Source organism: Solanum lycopersicum, chromosome 8 (assembly GCF_036512215.1).
Source record: "Solanum lycopersicum chromosome 8, SLM_r2.1".
In the NCBI taxonomy this organism is placed as follows: Eukaryota; Viridiplantae; Streptophyta; class Magnoliopsida; order Solanales; family Solanaceae; genus Solanum; species Solanum lycopersicum.
Window position 1 is genome coordinate 52184553 of NC_090807.1, and position 24099 is coordinate 52208651.

General features: G+C 34.5%; 2 protein-coding genes across 7 annotated transcripts; one reads left to right on the forward strand and one right to left on the reverse strand.

Annotated features, from left to right (window-relative positions):
* The first annotated feature begins 1762 nt into the window (after positions 1–1762).
* On the forward strand, positions 1763–21151 carry LOC112942085 (uncharacterized). 5 transcript variants are annotated; one of them, XM_069288040.1, is made up of 4 exons: positions 1763–1941; positions 5075–5745; positions 16161–20400; positions 20486–21151. In XM_069288040.1, the coding sequence occupies exons 3-4, from the start codon at positions 19999–20001 to the stop codon at positions 20771–20773; spliced, it is 690 nt and encodes a 229-aa protein (XP_069144141.1). In that variant the 5' UTR covers positions 1763–1941; positions 5075–5745; positions 16161–19998; the 3' UTR covers positions 20774–21151. The 5 variants fall into 5 exon arrangements, with proteins under 5 accessions (XP_069144141.1, XP_069144143.1, XP_069144144.1 ...); XM_069288042.1 differs by having other exon boundaries at positions 5558–5745; XM_069288043.1 differs by having other exon boundaries at positions 5570–5745.
* Positions 21031–24054, reverse strand: LOC112942084 (uncharacterized). Of its 2 annotated transcripts, none has more exons than XM_026032671.2 (4): positions 23402–24053; positions 22777–22900; positions 22418–22708; positions 21031–21150 (listed from the first exon to the last, which is right to left on the reverse strand). In XM_026032671.2, exons 1-3 carry the CDS (start codon positions 23587–23589, stop codon positions 22421–22423), a joined length of 600 nt encoding a protein of 199 aa, XP_025888456.2. In that variant the 5' UTR covers positions 23590–24053; the 3' UTR covers positions 21031–21150; positions 22418–22420. The 2 variants fall into 2 exon arrangements, with proteins under 2 accessions (XP_025888456.2, XP_069144145.1); XM_069288044.1 differs by lacking the exon at positions 21031–21150 and adding an exon at positions 21360–21418 and having other exon boundaries at positions 23402–24054.
* Positions 24055–24099: the final 45 nt, after the last annotated feature.

The following is a 24099-nucleotide window of genomic DNA, read 5'->3' on the forward strand; positions in this document are numbered from 1 at the left end:
AACTATTTTAACTTAAAAGTACCTAAAATAAATCAATTCAAACAACCACTTAAATCTCTTTGTTATTGCCTTATTTTGATTTTGATCCTAATTAATTTTAATTAATTATTTAAATCTCTTCGTTATTGCCTTATTTTGATTTTGATCCTAATTAATTTTAATTAATTATTTAAATCTCTTCGTTATTGCCTTATTTTGATTTTGATCCTAATTAATTTTAATTAATTATTTTGGTCCTTCTATTAATGGTGATAACTAATACAAACAGACTTGTTATTTCTGTCCAGGGCAATTATGATACTTCACATAACATTATATTAATAGTAGATTTCTTTTTAAGATTTACTGACAAGCACATTTCACAAGAAATTGTTCTGTCCAAACTCCAAAGTAAAGTGTTGCATTATACTCCTTTCTTTTATCATTATTTATCGTAATTTTTATTTTTAAAATTAAATTATAAGTATTTAAATTAATATTTTAAATATATTTTTATCGAATTAATATGTAAAAAATTGTAATTTATTATACTTTTTATATAGTTTTAAATATTTTTTTAAAATATCGAATTAATATAATATAATTTAACTTTAAAAATTAATTAAATTAACTTTTGAAAAAAACGCAACATGACAAATAAAAGTGGATAGATAAATTAAAAGTTAAAGGGTTCATTATGCCACATTAGAATAAATAGTCCATATATTATATATTGTATTATGTCTTACTAATACTTTTCATTTGGAGGTATAATACATATGATATAATACCATGGGATAAGTCTATGTAACGACAAAAATATCCTTCAAATCATTTAAATTATTTTATTTATTTTCATGATTTTATGATTTATATTTGTACTAGTAAATTTATTCAAATAAATTAACTTACAAATTATTTAGAGAGAATAATTTTTTCTAAATAAATTCAATATAAATTTGAAATGTGAGTTGTTTATTTTTACATAATGTCTACGGCCTTATCTATCTATCTATCTATCTATCTATCTATCTATATATATATATATATATATATATATAGTACTTGTATTTTGAACAATTAAAAAAATTACAAACATATTAAAATTACAATTTGCAATTTTTATGTATAAATGTAGATGGTTTATTCAATTTTACGATTGTTGATCGTCTCATCAATTTTAAAAATAGATTGTTTGTCTTTTTTAAATTGAAAAATGACATCTTGTGAGTGATCAATTTATTAAGATGACAATTATTTATCCTCAAATAGTTCAAGTGAAAAAGTAGCAAACATGACAATAAAATTGTTTCTCTCATAGCTAGTCAAAAGGCCATAAAAGAAAATAATATTATCCGATAATTATCTACCTTGATCCACTTAAAAATAATTCATGGATTTAATTGAAAAGAAGTTTATAGAGTTTTAATACAAACACAAGATTAGGTGTGAAACAATGAATTAAATACTTGATATGCATTACTAACTATTGCACTACAAATTCCTGCACTTTTAATTCTGTGTTCTTAGTCTTTGGACCAAATGACCCCTAAGTGTTTATAATTGGGTAATTCTAAATGACTAGAAGATTTGGTTAGAATTTAGCCAGAAATTTAAAAAAAATATTAACATTCTTTTTATTTATAAATGGTCAATTTTTTTGTTCATTTTTAATTAAATGGTATTAAAGTTAAAAGGATAAAAATGTTCACAAAGATAAAAATAACGTATTTATTTTACCTTTCGGGTCAAATTCTCGCCAAAAGTTTTTTTCCTACTTATTTTCTAAAGCTCTTTCTCTCTTTCTATCCCGTTGTAGATTTTTAAATTCTCGTTAAATGAGAAAATTCACTTGATGAAATTTCAAGAGAAAAATCATCGAGGAGCTCATATTGGAGTGATTTTTGCTCAAATTATGTCAAATTTTGATTTTTATTCTTTATTTTTTCGTTCAAGCCAGAGGTATACTTTCTTTTCATCTCTCTTCCATCTTCTTTTTACAGGCTTCAATCAAGTTTTTAATTTTTGAATCTTATTATTTTTATCTAATTTTTTTGTTAAGCTCTAAAATTAGTGTTTCTTTTTATTTGATATCTAAAACTTTTCCTTATAAAAAAATTATGAGCTCAAGATTAAGGTGGGTAAAATTGCAGTAACAATTTGGATTGACTTTTCAACTTTTGTATTAATCATTTTCTGTAATATGAATTGTGAAATCTATGAATTAATCTTAGTCTTGTTTATGATTTTGAATTACTGTTGGAGTTGATAGAAGTTATACAACTGAAAACCTAAATTACTCTTTGTCTCTTCAAAAATTCAATTTGGATCTCCTACAATAATCCCTAACATATTAAATTGCTCTTCTTTAGTCCATGTAATTAGATCTAATGTCTTCTTCTTTGTCATATAAGCCTTTTGAGTAATGGTACAATTATGAGCCCTCATCGCATAAAAATTTGAAATTCTTTTACTCCCTAACTTATATTAATTCTAAATCCTTCTATGTACTTCTTTGTTAAAAAATCAGAGTCGATAGTCTTGTTATCTACTTAATTTCCACAAGAATTGCTCAGGGTCTATTGTCTTGATCTTGAAAGGTTCATCTTGACCAACCTTTCATGCAAATATGAACCATTTGCAATTTGACACCTTACAAGATGCCCTTGATCTTGTGCTTTCATTCTTTTTGAACTTGATGTCTTTTTTTTTTTAAAACAAGAATTGTACCTCAACTGCCCACTTGCTATTACTAAAATCATAAAAAGTGCAAACTTAAATTTTGAATCCTCCAAATTCTTGGTTGGATTAAAAACAATGGATCTTTGAAGATATTCATCACTCGAATCTCCATGTAAACTCATTAACTCCTCATCTGATGTAGCACAATCGTCTTGAGTGTCGCTACGAAACATAGTTATCTTTATTTTTCCCATTGAAATCAAACCATTCTACTGTAGAGTCAATGGTTTTATCAAAATCACATCATGAGTTTTCATCTCCCTTGCAATAATCATAATAAGCGATATATCCATCAACATAGTTCATCACTGGATCAAAAACCCACCAACATTTATAATGTAGTTAGATAGTGTTCATATATTTGAGTATTCACTTGCATTTTTTGTGCGAAAGAAAAAGTAGAACATGTTAAGATGATTGTAGAGAAAAGGTAATATAGTAATTACATTACTAGAATTCTGTTATAACAGATTATGTAGTAGTTAGTTAGAGTGGTCAATCAGTTAGTCTATAAATAGTATTAGATACACTATATGTAATTGATTCTGTATTCATTGTAATCAATAAACATAGGCAGTTATTAACTCTCTATGTTAAGCTCTAAGAATCATCTAGAAGGTCTTCATTACTTCTTCAATGTAGGTTTTTTCATGGTATCAGAGCTACAGTTAGGGTGATTTGATCTTCAAAAGTTGAGTAGTGAAGTTGCTTGAACTTGATTTCTGCAAAAGCTCCCCAAAATTCCTGCAAAAGTTTTTTTTAGAATCTCTAAGGATCAACAATAGTGGAATTGGAGGTTACAGATCCTCGACATTCTCTATCTTTGTTACCATTAGATAACCCTGGAAATGTAATAATCTCTGTTCAACTCAGTGGATCAGAGAATTACTCGATTTGGATCAGATCAATTAAGATTGCATTGCGAGCCAAACGAAAATCAGGATTCATTGATGGAACATGCAAGAAGAGTTCGTTCAAGGATGATCTAGCAGAAGAATGGGAATGAGTGAATGCAACAGTCTTGACTTGGATTATGAATACAGTTTCGAAAGAGCTGTAAATGGGATTGTTTATAAAGACAATGCTCATGTTGTGTGGATGGATCTACAGGAGCGATTTGATAAGGCAAATGGATCGAGGATCTATAATTATCATAGAGAAATAGCCACAATTTCTCAAGGTAGTTCTGATATCTCTGCTTATCATTTGAGATTGCATCTGTTATAGGATGAGTATTGTTCATTAGTGCCTTCCGTATGTGGATGTCTTGCATAAAAGGATTTTAAGATTCATCTAGAACAACAGAAACTATTTCAGTTCATAATGGGTTTAAATGAATCCTACAGTGCTATTAGAAGTCAGATCTTGCTTATGATGCCATCTCCCTTTGTTAGCCAACATGTTATGCTTGTGCATGAGGAGAGTCAAAGAAAGATCTGCGAAACTAGTTCAGGGGTAAGAAATGAGTTGAATGAAAGTACATCCTTACAAGGTATTCAGGAAAATCAGTCACGAAGAAGAAAATCCAACAGTAACAATAACTATGGCAACAATTATGGAGGTAATAGTAGTTCATTTTGGTGAGATCTGTCAAAGGAAAGGCCATCATGAAGGTAATTGCTATAGGGTAATAGGCTATCCAACAGGCTACAAGGGAAAGAAAAAACCACTCATCAAACTTAACCACAATGTCATGGGTGAGAACAATTGGGGACAATTAAGACAAGCAAATATGATTGCACATGATTATGTCAATGACAAAGAAGATAACATTCAACACAAAGGGACTGTTCAAGGATCTTCTAAAAGTTCTCATAATGCCTGCAAGCAACAACTATACCCTCAAAGATCCAATTTCACACAGCATGCTGGAAACAATTGTGGTGGTAATATTCAGAGATCTCAATGTCATTCAAGAGTTCAGCTTGATATCAACAAATGAGAAAAATACTTCACAGGTGAACAATATAACCAGATAATGAATATGCTTGACAAAGGCAAGGGAATAGAGTTGGCTGGGAGCATAGCAAGTAATGCTTATTATAATTCCCCTTATATAAAACCTGGTAAGCCTTGGATAATAGATAGTGGGGCAACAGATCACATGACTAACAATCTGGATTTATTGAATAACTTGAGTAATATGCATGATCCCATGAAGAGTAGTATATATCTACCAAATGGTAAGAATGTGTCAGTTCATTATCAAGGCAGTTGTAATATTTCATATGATTATACCATTGAAAATGTGTTGCATGTGCCTGAATTCATATACAATCTGTTGTCAGTCTCAAAGATGACAAAAGTGTTGCAATGCTCAGTGTTCTTCTTTCCACATTTTTGTGTTTTCCAGGATATATGTACCGGGAAAGTGAAGGGCATTGGTAAAGAGAAAGGAGGTCTCTATCTCCTCTCTCCTAGAACTAGTGAGGAAGCTATTGATAAAATGGCAAATGCTAGTAGCAACATTTCAGAAAAATTGTCTGAAGATGTGCAAGTTTGACATAAGATGTTGGGTCATGTACCTGCTATTGTGATGAATAATCTCCATTTCCTAAATAATAAAGTGACACTTTGTAGTTATAATGATTGTAGTGTTTGTCCCTTAGCCAGAAAAACCAGAAAACCATTTCCTATTAGTGTTTCTAGAGTAACTGATGTTTTCCATTTATTACACATTGATGTATGGGGTCCTTATAGAGTCCCTAATATTAATGGTCATAGGTACTTTGTCACTATTGTGGATGATAATTCTATGAGATATGGGTTTTCTTAATGAAACTCAAAAGTGATTCATGTGTGTTACTTATCATTTGTCAAAATGGTTCATGTTCAGTTTATCAAGCAGGTGAAAATGATCAGGACTGATAATGGTGCTGAGTTTTTTAGTAAAGAATTTTCAGATTTCTTGGTCGAGCATGATATTGTACACCAAAGTAGTTGTCCACACACTCCACAACAAAATGGAGTGGTGAAAAGAAGACACATACATTCTAGAGGTGGCAAGGGTACTCATGTTTCAAGGTAATATGCCTATTTCTTCTGGTCTTTATTTCAAATGTCATTCCAACCTTGTTGATATTTCTTTTGAAATAGAGCCTACTTGTTATGAAGAATCCTTAAAGGATCCTTGGTGGATTTTTGCTATGCAATCAGAGATTGATGCATTAGTTCAAAATCACACTTGGTAGGTTGTTCCTCTTCCTAAAGGAAATAAACCTATTGGTTGTAGATGGGTGTACAAAATCAAGTATCAATCTAATGGTGCAATTGACAGATTTAAAGCCAGACTTGTTGCTAAAGGGTACAATCAACAATAAGGCTTAGATTATCAAGAAACATTTTCCCCTATGGTCAAAAAGTGGTAACTGTGAGAGTTGTTATTGCTTTGGCTGCTATGCATCAATGGCTCTTGTTTCAAATGGATGTGTATAATGCTTTTTTGCAAGGTGAATTTGAGGAAGAGGTGTTTATGCAATTTCCTCCGAGATTTGGTAGTCAAGGAGGTGATAAAGCATGTAGAGTCCTCAAATCTCTTTATGGTCTCTAATAGGCATCCATACAACAGAATTTGAAGCTTACAAATGCACTACTGTCAACTAGTTTTATTCAAATTCAACAGGATCATTTTTTGTTTGTTTTGAAAAGAATTTCTAGACAGGTGATTATCCTTGTTTTTGTTGATGACTTGTTGATTACTGGAGATGACAAAGACCTAATACAGGAGGCAAAAGATGTGTTACATGCACCTTTCAAGATCAAGGATCTTGAATCATTCAAGTATTTTTTGGGAATAGAATTATGCAGGTCTAAGAAAGGTATTTTGTTATGCCAACGAAAATACAATCTAGAGCTTATAGCTGAGTTGGGTTCGGGTGGCTGTAAGTCAGCACTTACACCACTTGAGAAGAATCAGAAGCTCACAAGCTTAGAATATGATCAACAATGTGGTCTGGAAGATGATCCACCTTTATCAAATGTGAAAGGGTATCAAAGGTTGATAGGAAAGCTACTCTATTTAACACTAACTAGGGATGATATTGCCTATAGTGTTCAGACTTTAAGCCAGTTCATGAGTCATGCCCTGAGCTACCCACGAGACGCGGACACGTAACCTAGGACCACAAGTGATCCCAATCTAACCCTGCTGGCATGTTCATGAGCATACCTGCTGGCATGTTCATGAGCATACTAGATAATATAAACTGTTGCGGAAGCTAAATCATAATTTACAATGAAAAGATGGGGAATACTCATATGCTAAAACTGATATATATGAAAACTGATGAGTTTAATACAATGAAGTTACTAACTCAACACTAGGCTGAAACTAACTATGTATGAAATAAGCCTCTAAACTGAACTAGAAATACTGGGGCAAGCCCCAGCTAAATCTAGCAAAAAATGAAACTAAATGACTAAAGAGTGAAATGAAACTCATAACTACTGTCCTCGGAGAATGAGAACTCACCACTGAATCTGCTGAACTGGAGATCAGAAATCGATCTATGTGTGATCTGGATGCTGAGAACCTGAACCTACATCATGAGAAGATGTAGTAGACGTATGCATCAGTACATGAAAGGTACTGAGCATGTATGATAGAATAAAGCCAAAACAACATATAACTGAACAAACATAAAAACAAGTATAATAATCTGACATGATAAACCAAATTTGAGTTAGCTGGATGCAGTGACCTATTTATAACATGCTGAAATTGAACACTGAATATACTAATAAATGGTCAATGCAGAGAGTCTGACTGATCTGTGGGAGCTACTAATAACCGATAATAAAACCACATGAGCTAAATGTGGAGTCCGATGTATACGCCATATCGAAAGGATCCAATATACCCTGCCAAAGGTATAAGGCATGTTGGCGTGATCACTAAACTAATTGCACACAGTAGAAACTTAAAACCTACTTGGCTAGTAGTTCTGGGACTAATTGGGTACGCTGAACCCTAGTCCAACTCAGTATTATGCTGCTCCCAATGAATTCTGTAAATTAACTGATTACTTCAAAGTTTCTATAAATACTGGATAGTTTGAAATTGAACATGCAAACTGAGAATGCAACAATCAATATGGTAATTATGCATTTATAACTGAGGCATGTATATCCGAAATGTCTGAAATATCTGACCTAGCATGTGTAATTCAAGAACTATAGAAATACATAGCTAGGGTTCTGAAATTCATGCAATAAACTGAATAATAACATAATAATCTGATTTGGAACATATAACTCATAAGTTCTCTTGAATTATAGAAACCCTAGATCAAATCATGATATGGGAATCAAGAATCTGACTGAAAACTAGGGACCCAATGGGTGAAAGGAACCCACTAGTGAAATCCTACATACCTGATGATGAAATTCACGGAGTTAGATTTCTGGGCTGGAACTGCTGGAAACTTGTTTTGTTCTTAAAGTAGGGTTTTTTTAGTTTTTTCTTCTTTCTTGCATCAAATTTTCTAACTTTTGATTCAATGATTTGACTAAGATATGTTTTAATTATGTTTATAGGCTTAAATTGACTAAAATTTGATTATTTAGGGTCAAAATGATGTAACATATGATTTAAACGAACTGGAAAAGTACCAAAAGACCCCTGGATAAGTTGATGTCAGACCAAATGACTGCTAGGACTGACGGTCCGTCGTCTGACCAAGGCCCCGTCGTTGGGTCCGTCGATTGGGCCTGTTCAACAGGACTTTACTAAAATGGGCATAACTTTTTACTCGGGGGTCTGATTTTAGCAAGATTAGTGGCTATGAAATGATAATTCAATTATCTATCTGTGGGTAGGTCATGTGATACCTAATTCATTTTATACTAATAGTTATGACTATTTGAAGTTGACCCAATTGCATTTCCCATTAGATGTTTGCAAATTTTTTAACTACGGACCGTGCTGGTCATCCGTAACTCTCGTCAGAGAGTGAGTGAATGGGGGTTTCAATCGATGGTCGCAGACTACGGATCGTCGTCTTACCTACGGACCGTAAGTCCGTCCGTTGTCCAAGACTTAACCATTTTTCTGAGCTGAAATTTTTGGGAGTTTCTGATCCTATCGACGGTTGTGCAGGACGGACCGTCATCTGACCTATGGACGTCGATGCCACCGTTTGTTGCACCTGCAAATTTTTTTTCTTTAATGCTTGTTTTTGGTCTATTTTGGCTACGGGGTGTTACATTATCTCCCCCTTGGGAAGATTAGTCCTCAAATGAAGACTGAACTAATTGAACTAGAGGGAGAGAGCTACAAAACCTAAACACTGAGAACTGAGTTTCTGACTGAATTGAGTTTCAATAACATGCAAATACACTGAAAATGCAAGTAAAAACTGAGGGAAAATGATTTTAAGGCTGAATTCACGCATGAATGACTGGAAAACTAAACATGACTATTATCTCAAGTAGGAGTGGAATTGGAAGGAAAGAGGTGAGGATACTTGGCTTTCATGGCTGCTTCTGCTTCCCAAGTAGCTCCCTCTACGGACTGACTCCTCCACAAAACCTTGACTGAAGCGACTTTTTTATTTCTCAACCTTCTAACCTGATGATCAAGAATCTCAACTGGTACATCCTCATAAGAAAGACTTTCTTTCACCACCATACTCTCTAATGGCACTATAGAGGCTGGGTCATCCACACACTTCTTCAAGAGTGAGATGTGGAAGATCGGATGCACTGCTGCTAATTCTGCTGTCAACTCTAACTCATATGCCACCTTGCCAATCCTTTTCAAGATCTTGTAAGGGCCTACATATCTAGGACTGAGCTTCTCTTTCTTTCCAAATCTCATCACCCCTTTCATAGGTGAAACTTTCAGAAAAACCCAATCATCAACTTGGAACTCTATATCTTTTCTCCTTACATCTGCATAGGATTTCTGACGACTTTGGTCTGTCTTAAATCTATCTCCAATGAGTTGCACTTTCTCCATAGCATAAATGACTGAATCTACCCCTATCAAAGCTGTTTCACCTATTTTAAATCAACCAACAGAAGATCTACATCTACACCCATATAAAGCCTCATAAGGGGCCATCTGATTACTGGAATAATAGCTATTATTGTAGGCAAACTCAATAAGAGGAAGGTAATCATGACAACTACCTTTGAAATCGATTACACAAGCTCTCAACATATCCTCTAAGGTCTGAATGGTAGCTCTGCCTGCCCATCCGTCTGTGGATTAATTATTGTACTAAGGTTAATTTGAGTACCAAGACCTTTCTGAAATGACTTCCAGAAATGAGAGGTAAACTGAGGACCTCTATTTGAGATGATAGACAAAGGAACCCCATGCAACCTCACAATTTCATTGATGTAAAGCTTAGCATAGTCCTCCGCCAAATCTATAGTTTGACCACTAAAAAGCGAGAAGACTTAGTCATCCTATCAACTATCACCCAAATGGAGTCATGATGTTTGTGAGTACGAGGTAACCTTGTGATGAAATCCATATTGATCACATCCCACTTCCAAGTAGGAATATTGATTTCTTGAGTCATGCCTCTTGGTTTTTGATGTTCTACCTTGACTTGCTGGCAATTGGGGCACTTACCCAAAAAATTTGCTATATCCCTCTTCATGCCATTTCACCAATAGACTTCTCGCAGATTGCGATACTTATTAGTGGCACCTGGATGAATAGAATACCTAGAGTTATGGGCTTGTGCAAGAATATGCTATCTAAACTCACCCACATTAGGAACACACAATCTACCCTGGTGGCGAAGTACACCATCTCCCCTTGGGAAAAACCTCTACTCTCTGATTATGGACTACACCCTTAAGTTCAAGCAAGATTGGGTCACTGTCTTGATTTTCCTTAACCTCCACTACCAAAGACAATTATTCCCTATTTTGAACTGTCACACCACTATCTGATATGCTCATAAGGCGAACTCCCAAGCGAGCAAGCCTGTGAACATCCTTCACTAGCTCTTTATTTTCTTCCTCAACATGGGCTACACTACCCAAAGATAATCTACTAAGATCATCTGCTACTACATTCGCCTTACCAGGATGGTAATGCCCACTCATATCATAATCCTTAAGAAACTCAAGCCATCTCCTCTAGCAAAGATTTAACTCTTTTTGGGTAAACACACACTGAAGGCTTTTATGGTCAGTGAACACATCTACGTGAACACCATACAAGTAGTGTCTTCAGATCTTGAATGCAAACACCACTGCTGCAAGCTCGAGGTCATGAGTTGGATAGTTCTTCTCATGAACCTGAAGTTGTATAGAGGCATAAGCTATCACCTTACCTCGCTGCATCAACACACAACCTAGGCCAACTCTAGATGCATCACAATAGATCACATAACCATCTGAACCCTCTGGTAGAGTCAAGACAAGAACTGTAGTCAATCTAGTTTTTAATTCTGCAAAGCTTTTCTCACAATCATCTGACCATTAGAGCTTGACCATCTTCTGAGTCAACCTAGTCAATGGTGAGGCTGCGGATGAAAATCCTTCCATAAACCTTCTGTAATAACCTGCTAGACCTAAGAAATTTCTGATATCAGTAGTAGAGGTAGGTATTGGCCACTGTTTCACTGCTTCTATCTTTTGCGAATCCACTCGGATCCATTTTCTAGAAACAATGTGACCAAGAAAAGCAACGGATTGCAACCAGAACTCACATTTATTATACTTAGCGAATGACTGTCAATCCTTGAGAGTCTGCAGAACAACTCTCAAATGATTTGCATGTTCTTTCTCACTCCTAGATTAACTGAGGATATCATCAATAAAGACGATAACAAACAAGTCCATGTACTGTTTGAAAACTCTGTTGATCAAATCCATGAAAGCTACAGGAGCATTAGTTAGTCCAAACGAAATAACTAAAAATTCATAATGACCATACCGAGTTCAAAAGGCTATTTTTCAGAATGTCACTATCTCTGACTCTGAGCTGATAATAACTCGATCTGAGGTCTATCTTTGAGAAATGTCTAGCACCTGAAGTTGGTGAAACAAGTTATAAATCCTGGGGATGGGATACTTATTTTTTATTGTGACCTTGTTCAACTATCTATAGTCAATGCATATTCTGAGAGAACCATCTTTCTTCCTTACGAATAATATTGGTGCACCCCATGGTGAAATACTAGGTCTGATGAAGCCTTTATCTAGAAGGTCTTTCAACTGCTCTTTCAATTCCTTAAGATTTGTTGGAGCCATTCTTTAAGGAGGAATATAAATAGGCTGGGTATCTAGAAGGAGATCAATTCCAAAGTCGATTTCCCTTTTAGGAGGGACTCCGGGAAGATCTTCTGGAAATTCATAGACTACTGGAACTGACTCAAGAGTTGGGGTTTCAAGGCTAGAATCCTTAACCCGAACTAAATGATAGATATAACCTTTAGATATCATCTTTCTAACCTTAAGGTAAGAAATAAATCGACCCATAGGCGCTAAGCTACTACCCTTCCATTTTAAGATTGGTTTGTCTAGAAATTGAAAACAAACAATCCTAGTTCTACAATCTACTGAGGCATAACATGAGTGTAACCAATCCATGCTTAGAATGACATCGAAGTCTACCATTTCTAACTTTACTAGATCTGCTGAGGTGACTTTTTGAGAGACTGTGATAGGGCAATTTCTTTATAACCGTCTAGATATAATTAGGTCACCGACTGGAGTAGAGACCGAGAAAGGTTCTAAGACAGTTTCTGGACTGACATTGAATTGGAATGCTATGTAAGGAGTAACAAAAGAAAGAGTAGTCCCTGGATATAACAATGCATAAACATTGTGGTCAAATACACTAACATACCAGTGACGACATCAAGAGAACCTTCTTGATCTTGGCGAGCCTGAAGAGCATACAACCTGTTTTGACGCTGACCGCTACCTGTACCAGATGAGTTACCTTGCTGATTTGGGCGACTTGCTTGTGCTGTTGAAGTTGTAGACTAAGCTCTACCATTACTACCTCTTTTACCCTGTATAGAAGGATAATCTCTCAACCTATAACCAAACTGACCGCACCCAAAACATCCCTCTATTTCTGCAAGACACTCGCCCGAATGGTTCTTACCACACTTAGGGAAAGTGAGGTAAGTCTTGGTGCCTGAAACACTTTCCTAAGATTTAGAGTCTGGTGCTCTACCCTTATGGTCATACCTGTTCTTGGAGGATGGAACACTAGATGATGAAGGGGCTAGAGCCGAAAAATTCTGCTGACCCTGCGGGCGATTTCCACCACCCGATTTTCGCTGAGAATAGTCATAGATCCCAGTCCTATCCTTCTTATTTTCCTTAGCTTGTTCCATAAGCTTATCACACTCAACCTGCTGAGCATGAGTCATAAGCTTAGAGATGTTCATATCTCCAAGTAACATCACATTTCTGTACTTAGTTTTCACCAAATCTAACACTCTATATAAAAACTTATTCATCTGAGCCCTGGAGTCCGCAACCATGTGAGGAGCATACTTGGAGATTTAGTTATACTTGAGTCCATACTCTTGGACTTTCATGTTACCCTGCCTTAAGTTCATGAATTCTTGGGATTTTGCTTCTCTCAACTCTATTGGGAAAAACCTATCTAGAAAATTATCACTAAAGCAATCCCAAGTGATAGGAGACGCATTGTACCCCTATTGTCCTTCCACTGAGTGTACCAAATATGAGCAACATCTTTCAATTGGTATGATGCCAACTCAACCCGATCATTCCTAGTGACTTGCATTACCTCAATAGATTTTCTTGATATCATCCAAGAAATTCTGAGGATCCTCATTAGTCTGTGATCCTAAAAAATCAGGCGGATTCATACTAACAAAGTCACGGACCCTTGCTGCTACTAATCCACCATTTGCATTCACATGAGCATGAACCCAATTGTTATGGTTAGTCATACTCTGAGCCAACATCTTCATGGCATTCCTGAACTCAACATTAGAGACTGCATGATCTGGGACTAAGAGAGTTGCATTTGCATTCCTGGCGTTCACATTCCTAGCATTCGCATTCCTAGCATTATCTTTACGAGGAGGCATGATCTAAAATGTAGAACGTCAAGTTAGAATGGAATAATATCAGACCTCACGCACGATAAGAATAACAAGAAAGTGAAGTTTTTCCTAAAATACTTTATAGCCTCCCTCTCATTATATTTGGTGCACTTCACACCCATGGAAATGACTCTACTTAGTGCAATTTTTTGGACATCCTAGGACACTTTAACCTAGTGCTTTGATACCAAGTTTTGTGGACATGGAACATATGACCACAGTTATCCCAAGATAAACCTGCTGGCATGTGCATGAGAATACTAAAGACTATATACTGTTGCGGAAGCTAAATCATAATTTATAATGAAAAGATGGGGCATATCCATATGCTAAAACTGATATATATGAAAACTTATGAGTTTAATACAATGAAGTTACTAACTCAACATTAAGCTGAAACTAACTATGTCAGAAATAAGCCTCTAAACTGGACTAGAAATACTGGACAAGCCCCAGCTAAATCTAGCAAAAACTGAAACTAAATGACTAAGGAGTGAAATGAAACTCATAACTGTTGTCCTTGGAGAGTGATGACTTACCACTGAATCGGTTGAAATGGAAATTTAAAATCGATCTATGCGTGATCTGGATGCTGAGAACCTAAACCTACATCACGAGAAGATGTAGCACACATATGCGTCAGTACTTGAAAGGTACTGAGCATGTAGGATAGAATAAAGCTGAAATAACATATAATTGAACAAACATAAAAGTAAATATAATAATCTGACATGATAAATAGAATTCTGAGTTAGCTGGATGCAATGATCAATTTATAACATGTTGAAATTGAACACTGAATATACTAATAAATGGTCAATGTATACGCCCCATCTAGAGGATTCCGATGTATACGCCCGATGTGGGAACTACTAATAACCGATAATAAAACCACATGAGCTAAATGTGGAGTCCGATGTATACGCCCCATCTAGAGGATTCAATATACTTGCCAAAGGTATAAAGGCATACTGGCGTCATCACTGAACTAATTGCCCACAGAGGGGACTTAAAACCTATTTGACTAGTAGTTCTGGGACTAATTGGTACGGTGAACCCTAGTCCAACTCAGTATTATGTTACTCCCTTTGGATTCTGTAAATTAACTGTTTATATCTGAGTTTCTGTAAATACTGGATAGCTCAAACCTGAACATGCTAACTGAGAATGCAATAATTAATCTGATAATTATGATTTATAACTGAGGCATGTATATTTGAAATGTATGAAATATCTGACCTAACATGTGTAATTCAAGAACTAAAGTAATACATAAATAGAGTTCTGAAATTCATGCAATAAACTGAATAATAACATGATAATCTGATTTGGAACATATAACTCATAAGTTCATGAAGTTCTCTTGAAGTTCTAGAAACCCTAGATCTAATCATGATATAGTAATCAAGAATCTGACTGAAAACTAGGACTCAATTGGAGAAAGGAACCCACTAGTTAAATCCCACATACCTGGTGATGAAATTCACGGAGAAACACTTAGATTTCTAGGCTGGAACTGTTGGAAACTTGCTTCATTCTTGAACTAGAGTTCTTGAGTTTTTTATTCTTTCTTGCTTCTAATTTCTAAATTTTGATGTAATGATTTGACTTAGATATGTTTTAATTATGTTTCTAGGATTAAACTGACTAAAATCTGATTATTTAGGGTCAAAACAACGTAACTTAAGGTTTAAACAAAGTGATAAAAGACCAAAAGACCCCTAGGTAAGTTTCTGTCGGACCAAACGATGGCCAGGACTGACGGCCCGTCGTCTGAGCAATGCCCCGTCGTTGGGTCCGTCGACTGAGCCTATTCGACAGGCCTTTACTAAAATGGGTATAACTTTTTACTCGGGGGTTTGATTTTAGCAAGGTCGTTGGCTATGAAAAGATAATTCAATTATATATTTGTGGGTAGGTCATGGTACACCTAATTCATTTTGTTCTAAGAGTTATGACCATTTGAAATTGACCAAACTGCATTTCCCCTTAACTGTCTGCAAATTTTCCACCTACGGACCGTGCTGGTCATCCGTAGCTCTTGTCAGAGAGTGGGTGAATGGGGGTATCGATCGACGGTGACGAACTATGGACTTTCGTCTGACTTATGGATCATAAGTACGTCCATCGTCTACGACTTAATCAATTTTCTAGGCTGAAATTTATGGGAGTTTCTGATCCCATCAACGGTTGTGCAGTATGGACCGTCGTCTGAGCTATGGACCGCCGATTTCACCGTTGGTTGCACCTGTAATTTTTTTTTGAAAGTTGCTTTTTGTTCTGTTTTGGCTACGGGGTCTTACATCATGTCAGGATTTGGTGTTCTAATGCATGCAGAAGGAAAGTGTATTTTGACAGCATTTTGTGATGCCGATTGGGCAGGTTGTCCTAACTCAAGAAAGTCTGTAACTGGTGACACTGTGAATCTTGGTCAATCCTTGATATCATGGAAATTGAAAAGCAAAACACAGTAGGTAGGAGTTCAGCAGAATCTGAATACAGAAGTATGGCTTTAATAGTGTCTGAGTTGATATGGCTGATTAGTTTTATTCAAATGTTAGGTGTTGATGTTCCTAGACCAATTCAGTTGTTTAAACACTGTAAGTCAGCCATGCACATAGCAAATAATCCAGTGTTTCATGAGAGAACAAAGTACATAGAGATTGATTGTCATTTCATAAGGAAGAAGGTGCAACAAGGTTTGGTACATCCAGAGTATTTCTAAACAACTGATCAAGAGGCACACTTGCTGAAAAAAGGACTTGGAAGCTGTCAACATTATTATCTACCATCCAAGCTAGGAGTCTTGAATGTCTTTACAACATCTAACTTGAAGGGGGGTGTTAAGAAGATTGTAGAGAAAGGGTAATATAGTAATTACATTAGTAGAATTTTTAAAACAAATTATGTAGTAGTTAGTTAGAGTGGTCAGTCAGTTAGTCTATAAATAGTATTAGATACATTACATGTAATTAATTTTGTAGTCATTCTAATCAATAAACATAGGCAGTTATTTACTCTCTCTGTTAAGCTCTAAGAATCATCTAACAAAAAATATAAATAATACAAATATTACACAAAAACATGTAATCAATCATGAAACTTCAAATTAATTTTTAATTTGAGTTGTGTTGATGCTAACTTAATTATTAAAGACTTGACCACTTTATTCAAGATCTATTTCTAGTCCTTATTTTACTCTTCAATTCTTTTTTGTTAGGGGGATTATGAAGGGGATGGGTAGTGATAATGAAAATTGAATTCATGGAAAGTGTCTGGGTCACTTTGTTTAACAATTATATTCTATAGAGTAATTGAAAAGAGAATAAACATATAACTAAACTTCTGTTTTTAAAGTAGATCCAACAAAATTAATTATATTGATTACATGTTTGAATTTTCATGATTGATTACTAATGAGAATAATTGTTTGTTAATCAATAAATAGTATGTCACTGTCATCCTAATGGAAGAAGGGAGGAGGGAGGGGTGAATATGATTGTATATGAGAAAAGATGTTATGGAAAGATTTGTGAACTTTTTCGTATGTTAAGGTTTTGCTTTCTGTATAAAAGACTAAAATAACAAACCTATTTTTATTGGTTATCACTGTTAGTAGGAGGACTAAAATAATTGATTATAATTAATTAAAGGTTTAACCTGGAAGTAAAATATCACATGGATCAAAATCAAAATAAAGCAATAATACAGGACTAAAATAATTATTTTACTTTAAAGCATCATTTCATGAAGTGTTTATTCTAATCGCCTCTTTAAGTAATTTTTAAAAGTTTATTTCACAAATAATGTTTTCTTAACTTTAATTTTTTGTTTTATTTTTCTTTTTAGTCCATTTCAAAAAATTATCAATTTTTTTTAACAAGTCTATAATTCTAAAATTTCCTGATGACATATTTAAAATAACAAGATTCAAAAAAGATTTTCTTACTTAAGTAAACTCAATTCAAAATTAAAACAAATTGTTGGATAATGCCAACATCCTGCTAGGAGCATAAACACATGCAAGCTAGGATGTCTAATTAGTATAAGAAAATAGAAAAGACATAAAGACATCATCGAAGTTGTCCCATATTTGCATAAAGACACCTAAACTTTTAAAGTGTCCTATCACACCACTAAACAACTATATATCGTTGTAAATTGACCATTTTTACTCATTCCATCGTCTATGTAATGCGCGTGTTGCTCACTCTCTAGGTAACCCGACCCGACCCTTTTTTTTTGAAGAAAATTTGTGAACTCCTTGTCTTTTCATTTCTCAACTTTTCCCTAAAAAATCAAACGAAATACACAGTGTTGTTGTTGACAATCTCGTTGTTGATCATTTTTGATCGTTGTTGATGTGTATTTGTGAAGATTCTTGGAGATTGAAGGTCTAACAGGTTAGGGTTCTAAAATCTTCACTTTTTTTCTGATAATTTTGATTTTATGGATTATTATATGAAGTGTTAGAATCGACCTCCTACAATTGCCATTGTTAGGATATTTTTGAGTATGTTGGGTAATCGACTTAGTTAGTGTAGGGTATTGTGTTATTGACTTAGTGCAACTGTTAGTGATTAGGGTTTTGTGATTGTGTTTTAGGTTAGGGTTAGATGTTATCCACTTAGTTCGAATCTTATTATTTGTCTTTGATACATTTGTAGACTTCTATTTGTACACTAACAACAGCTATTGTTAGTGTTTTTGTTCTGTTAGTACTGTTAAAGCTTAGTGTTAGTGCGTTTTTCTACTTTTGTTAGTTAGTGTTTCTACTGTTGTTGTTTGTTAGTGATTATGTTTGTTGTGTACAACTTGTTAGAGTTAGTTATTGAAATGTGTGTTTGAATTGTGTTTGTTGTTGTTACATGATTTTTCAGGATGACTTTTACTCTTATAACTTTAAGAGGTATCATGGGGGGAATTAGAATTTGGTCCACCACCTAAATATATTGGGATGACATGTGACAAAATTCCTAGATGTAGATGTTGATAGGATGTCTTATTTTGAGTTGAGGGACTACATAAAGGAACTAGAATATACAATAGATTGTGATTTTTTCATCAAGAGGGATGGGTTATTGGTCTTTGTTGATAATGATAAGGCTATATTTGACCTTTTCAATATGATGAATGATGGGGATACAGTGGAGGTGTATGTTTTTCATGGGGTTAGTGAAGCTAATCAGGCCCCACTTGAATTGGAGTTTGTCCCCCATGTGACTGAAAGTGGGGTAGGTGAGGAATCTTTTAATGAGACTTCTAACCCTAATAATCAGCCTTCTACTTCTACTTTTCCTTCCATCCCTACAACTGGTCCTTTTGAAACTTCCAGCACTCCATTTGAAGCTCAGTCTTCTACTGTGCCTCCACCATCTCCTTCTATTGTGCCTCCTCCTTCATTTGATTATCCTATAATAGATGATGATCCAACCGATGATGAAGTGGAAGATGAATAAGGATCTGAAGAGGATACTAGTGAAGATACTGAGGTTGACAGTGATGTTCATCAAGAGTATGTAGATATAAGGGCAACCAAGAGGCATTTCAAAAGGTCACAAAGGAGAAGTAGGGGAACTACTTCAGATCAGATTAATGTTAATGAGAAAGGTCCTGATATAGGGTATGATGAGACAAATAATGGTATTAGGGAAAGCTTAGTTGGTAAGCTTGGAGGTGATGAACCTTATTATCTAAGTGATGAAGTTCCTAGCTTTGAAATAGATGGTGAAGAGGTTGATCAAGTAGTGCATAAACCTGTTAGGAGGAAGAAAACCCCAAATAGAGTTGTGTTTGATACAACTGCAAAAAAGATTGTTTGGGAATTAGGACTGTTTTTGGAACTGTTGAAGAATTTAGAGTGGCAGTGACAAGATATGCAATCCAAGAGCATATTCAAATTGAAAAATATGTAAATGAGCCTGGCAGAGTTAGAGTGAGATGTTGTAAAGAGTGTTGTCCTTGGTTGTTGTGTGCAAGTAAGGATAAAACTAGTGGAGATTTCATTGTTAAAACATACAACACTATCCATAAATGTTTGACATCAACTCATAACTACTTGTGCAACTCAAAGTTTTTGGCCACCAAATGCAAAGAAAGAATAACTCAACAGCCAAACATCAACATTGTCTTGTTGCAGGACATTATTAGAAAGGAGTTGGATATTAATGTTGGTAGGACAACAGTGAGAAGAGCTAGGACTAGAGTGTTACAAGAGATCATGGGTGATCACATTGTGGAGTATGGTAGGATTTTTGGTTATAGAGATGAAATATTAAGGAGTAATCCAGGTAGTACTTGTGTAGTGAAGGTTGGAGAAGATTCTGAAACTGGGCAGAAAATTTTTGAAGGATTTTATGTTTGCTTCAATGCTTTAAATAAAGCATTTTTTGGAGGTGCTAGAAGGTTGATTGGTTTTGATGGGTGTTTTCTCAAAGTTGTGTGTAAAGTCCAGTTGTTAGTGGCAGTTTGTAGAGATGGAAACAACCAAATTCTCCCTATTGCTTGGGCAGTTGTTGAGGTTGAGAATCAGTATACCTGGACATGGTTTCTTGAACTAGTGAAGAATGATCTTGAACTTGGAGAAGGGCATCAACTATCCATCATTAGTGATATGCAAAAGGTAATTACTAATATCCATCTTACTACTTTATTGTTGTTGAGTTTTGCACTTTAATTTATTCTTTTCTGTTATGTTGGTTTGTTAGGGACTAGAAATTGTTGTGGATACTTTATTGCCACTTGTTGAACATAGAAAATATGCAAGACATGTTCTTGCAAATTGGTCAAAAAATTGGAAAGGAGTTGAAAGAAGAAGAGTGTTTTGGAGGATTGCTGAATCCACATTTGAAGCTGAGATGATGGAAAATATAGAGACAATGAGAAAATTAGGACAAGAAGGTTTGGATAATCTTTTATGGTACAATTTGAATACATGGTGCAAGAAGTATTTTGAAGAATATAGCAAATGTGATGTTGTGGACAAAATAAAATAAATTGTAAATATCGCACATACATAACAAGATATACTATTATTGATTATAACTTCCTTCCACATTAAAGTTATAAATATATATATACTAGATGGGAAAGGCCCGTGGCAAGCACGGGCGCAAATAGTCAAAATATCAGAATCATTGATGATAGTTGTCGCAGAAGATAAGGTAATGTGATATGTTATATAGTATTAGAGATATTCAAAATATATGTACAACTGATATTGGACATCAAAATGATCCATATTAACTAAGGTAATAAAATCAAAATATTTTTTTGACATATGAGATCAACATGTGGATGCTGCTGTTCATTTTCAGTTGCTGATCTTCTTCATCATTCCCAAAACCATAGCATAGGGAGTTGTTAGGGGTTCCTGAGAAAATTTTTAGTGTTAGTAAATTTAGAAAGTTGAGTTGTTAATGACAAAAGTGAAACCGTTCAAAAAGTATATATGACAAAAATGTGGAATATAATATTATCAGCGAAGCTAAATAACGAAGGCTTCACAAAAAGTTAACTTATTCATTATCTGGACAAAAAGTTAACTGATTCATTTCATTCTCCCTATTGAGCAAACTTGAATCGACTGAGAATCCAAAAACTTCATTAAGCAAAAGTCACAAAATCAAGTGAGGAAGTTCCTGTAATTAGAGAAATTAAGGTATGTTAAAAAGTGAAAATACAATATTTAAATTCATATCAGCTGGATGTTGTCATTGTCCTGTATTTAAATAGGCAATAACACATGAGATAATTGGCAGAATTTGAGAAAAACTCATTGTACAAACAGAGGATTGCTTCAGATCCTCAGTATTTAGGGGTGAGAAATTCATATTTTCCAGTGAGGTAAGCAGGTTCAGTGAAAGTATACCAAGATGCTCATGTAAGTTATAATGTAAAGTTCGCAGAAATTAAACTGGAAAATGGTACAAATTTTTAACACAATAAATGTTGGGAAGATATATGTTATGCTATTGCAGAAGCTCATCACTTGATTTACATTGTTGGGTGGTCTGTTTTTCATAAGATTAAATTATAATTATTCAGAATTCTGAAGGCATATCAAAAACAAAGATGCAAACAGAGGCATGGTATACCTGATTTTTGAAAAAAATGCAGCAGTTGGCTAACTTAAAAGTGCAGCAAAGTTTAGCCAAATACATAGGAAAACCATTGGCTCAAATATAGCCAAAAGTGTAGCAAGATTTAGCTCAACACATAGCAACAATAGATAGAAATTTGATCAGAAGTGTAACAAATAGTTTAGTCTAAAATTCAGCAGCAATACGATACAAAATCAGCAACCCATGGTCTAAAATACATCAAAAAAAATGGAGCAGAAAAAGATTAAAATGCAACAATGATTCAACCTCAAAATGAGGTATCAAACCATAGCATCCAACCTCATCAAAGGCAACAACTAATTCTCATCAAAGACAGACAGGGCAGACACATTATCTCTATTTTTTTTCCATTCCTGTTTCAAGTAGTTCATGATTTGTTAAACTAATTTATAATTTATCAATGACACTCTTAAATTTTATTAAATTTCAAATACTTGTAAATGTTTTGAATTGTTAATCATTGTGATTTATAGTTTGATTTTGAATAATAAATGTGATAATCAGATGTAGACTGACCTTTTACAGTTTTTTTGTTGGTGTGGGTGGTTCAAATTTCAGAGTTGCATTTGAAGAACCAGCTGCAGTAGTTGTTTCTGTCACCTCCATCTCACTTATCTCCAAAGGTCTTACCTTTTTGGAATTCCTATCAATAGTGGTTGGTGGAGTATGTTGCTTTTCCATGTAGGAAATAATGGAGTAAGTTGCTTGTGTGTTGTTTGAGGTACCCCAAGATGACTTCCTTAGCTGAATTTGAAATAGTTTGTTGGACAACACCTCATGGACATGATTAATATGCAAGTATTGCCTCTGTAAATGTAAAGAGTGAGAAGAAATTCTTTGTGACAATAGATGCGTTGGCTGGAATAAGAGATCACCTTAGCACAGGTTATGTCAAATATGTCTTCCGCTGTCATGGTGAGTAGTTTTTCTCCCAATTCAGCAGAGATAGATGCTGTGACTATAGCAGTACCGTCAGTAAGATCAATTTGAAAGATACACCTGAAATCATGATAAGTTAAAAATATGAGTGTTTGTTACTTTTCCTTTTTCTGACTATTTGAGATTTGATTTAATGTGCTTTTTTCTATTATTATTATAGGGACAATTTATGATTCATTCTTAATACATATCAATAATTTTTGTTGTTATGTATGTGATCTATTAATTTTAGAGGTTGAAGGACAGCCTTCTACCAAAAACTGTTTTCGATTTTGGTACTTACATAGTTAAAGTATAACTTAATGCTTCTGTATATGTATAGGTCTTATATTATTTTTTCAAACATATAGTTGTACTAAATGAAGATATCTTAAAGTAAAACTATTTAGAACTACTAAGCAACTAATGTAAAGTCAATTTGGTATAAACTTGTCACTATTTTCTGTTATAAATGATGCACATCAGTGAACATTGTCATATATACGGGTTATCAATAGCACATAATATGTTTTCTTAAGTAGATATATCAATTGAACAAAGACGAAGGAGAAGGAGAAATACCGAGGAAGTAATGTTGTTTTCCGATTGCATTTTGGACAATGAAAATCCTTTCTATCTTTTGTGCGCTTCTTTTGTTTGCATCCTGAGCATTCAAGTACACAAAAATCTTGCAATTCATCTGATATGGCCATTTCTACTTCAACATAGAAGAGTCCCATCTGTTGGGAAATATCATATACATAATACATGTTGAGTTATTGATGAATAAATAAAATTTGTTTTTATTATTTAATAAATATGCAAATTCTTAAATTATCAGCTTGAATTATGACTTATAGAAGTTGGTTATGAAATTTGTTCAATAGAGACAACTTGTTGGCCGGCAGGAGTCAATACCATGAGAGGGGCAAATGAGCTTGTTGAGGTTTTGTTCGACGCCCGACCTAACAACATTGATTTATTTTCTTTTGCCCTATTGTTACAACAAATAGTTGGTTTAATAGGTTCTTTAAATGCAAATTAAAGCTAGAGAATAGTGATGGCATGTTAGTACCATTTGGTGAGTTCTAGTGCCTATGGGTAAGTAGGAGCTACGCGTATCGTTGAATTGTACCTACTCTACAGTGACAACCCTGTACGACAGAATGCTTGCATAACGTTTTGTTATCATATAAATTTTTTTGCTAAAAAGTTCAATGCATGTACCTTGAAAAGTAGAGATTCTTATATTCCTGCCAAGGATTACAATAAGATCCATT

Bases quoted from the DNA above. Each gene is read 5' to 3' on its own strand.
- LOC112942084 (XM_026032671.2), bottom strand. From the start codon at position 23,589: ATGTATTATGTATATGATATTTCCCAACAGATGGGACTCTTCTATGTT. The intron at 22,901-23,401 runs GTATTTCTCCTT...TCATGATTTCAG, and splicing joins AAAACAACATTACTTCCTCG to GTGTATCTTTCAAATTGATC. The intron at 22,709-22,776 runs GTGATCTCTTAT...TTACATTTACAG, and splicing joins TTGACATAACCTGTGCTAAG to AGGCAATACTTGCATATTAA.
- LOC112942085 (XM_069288040.1), top strand. From the start codon at position 19,999: ATGGGTGATCACATTGTGGAGTATGGTAGGATTTTTGGTTATAGAGAT. The intron at 20,401-20,485 runs GTAATTACTAAT...TTGGTTTGTTAG, and splicing joins TCATTAGTGATATGCAAAAG to GGACTAGAAATTGTTGTGGA.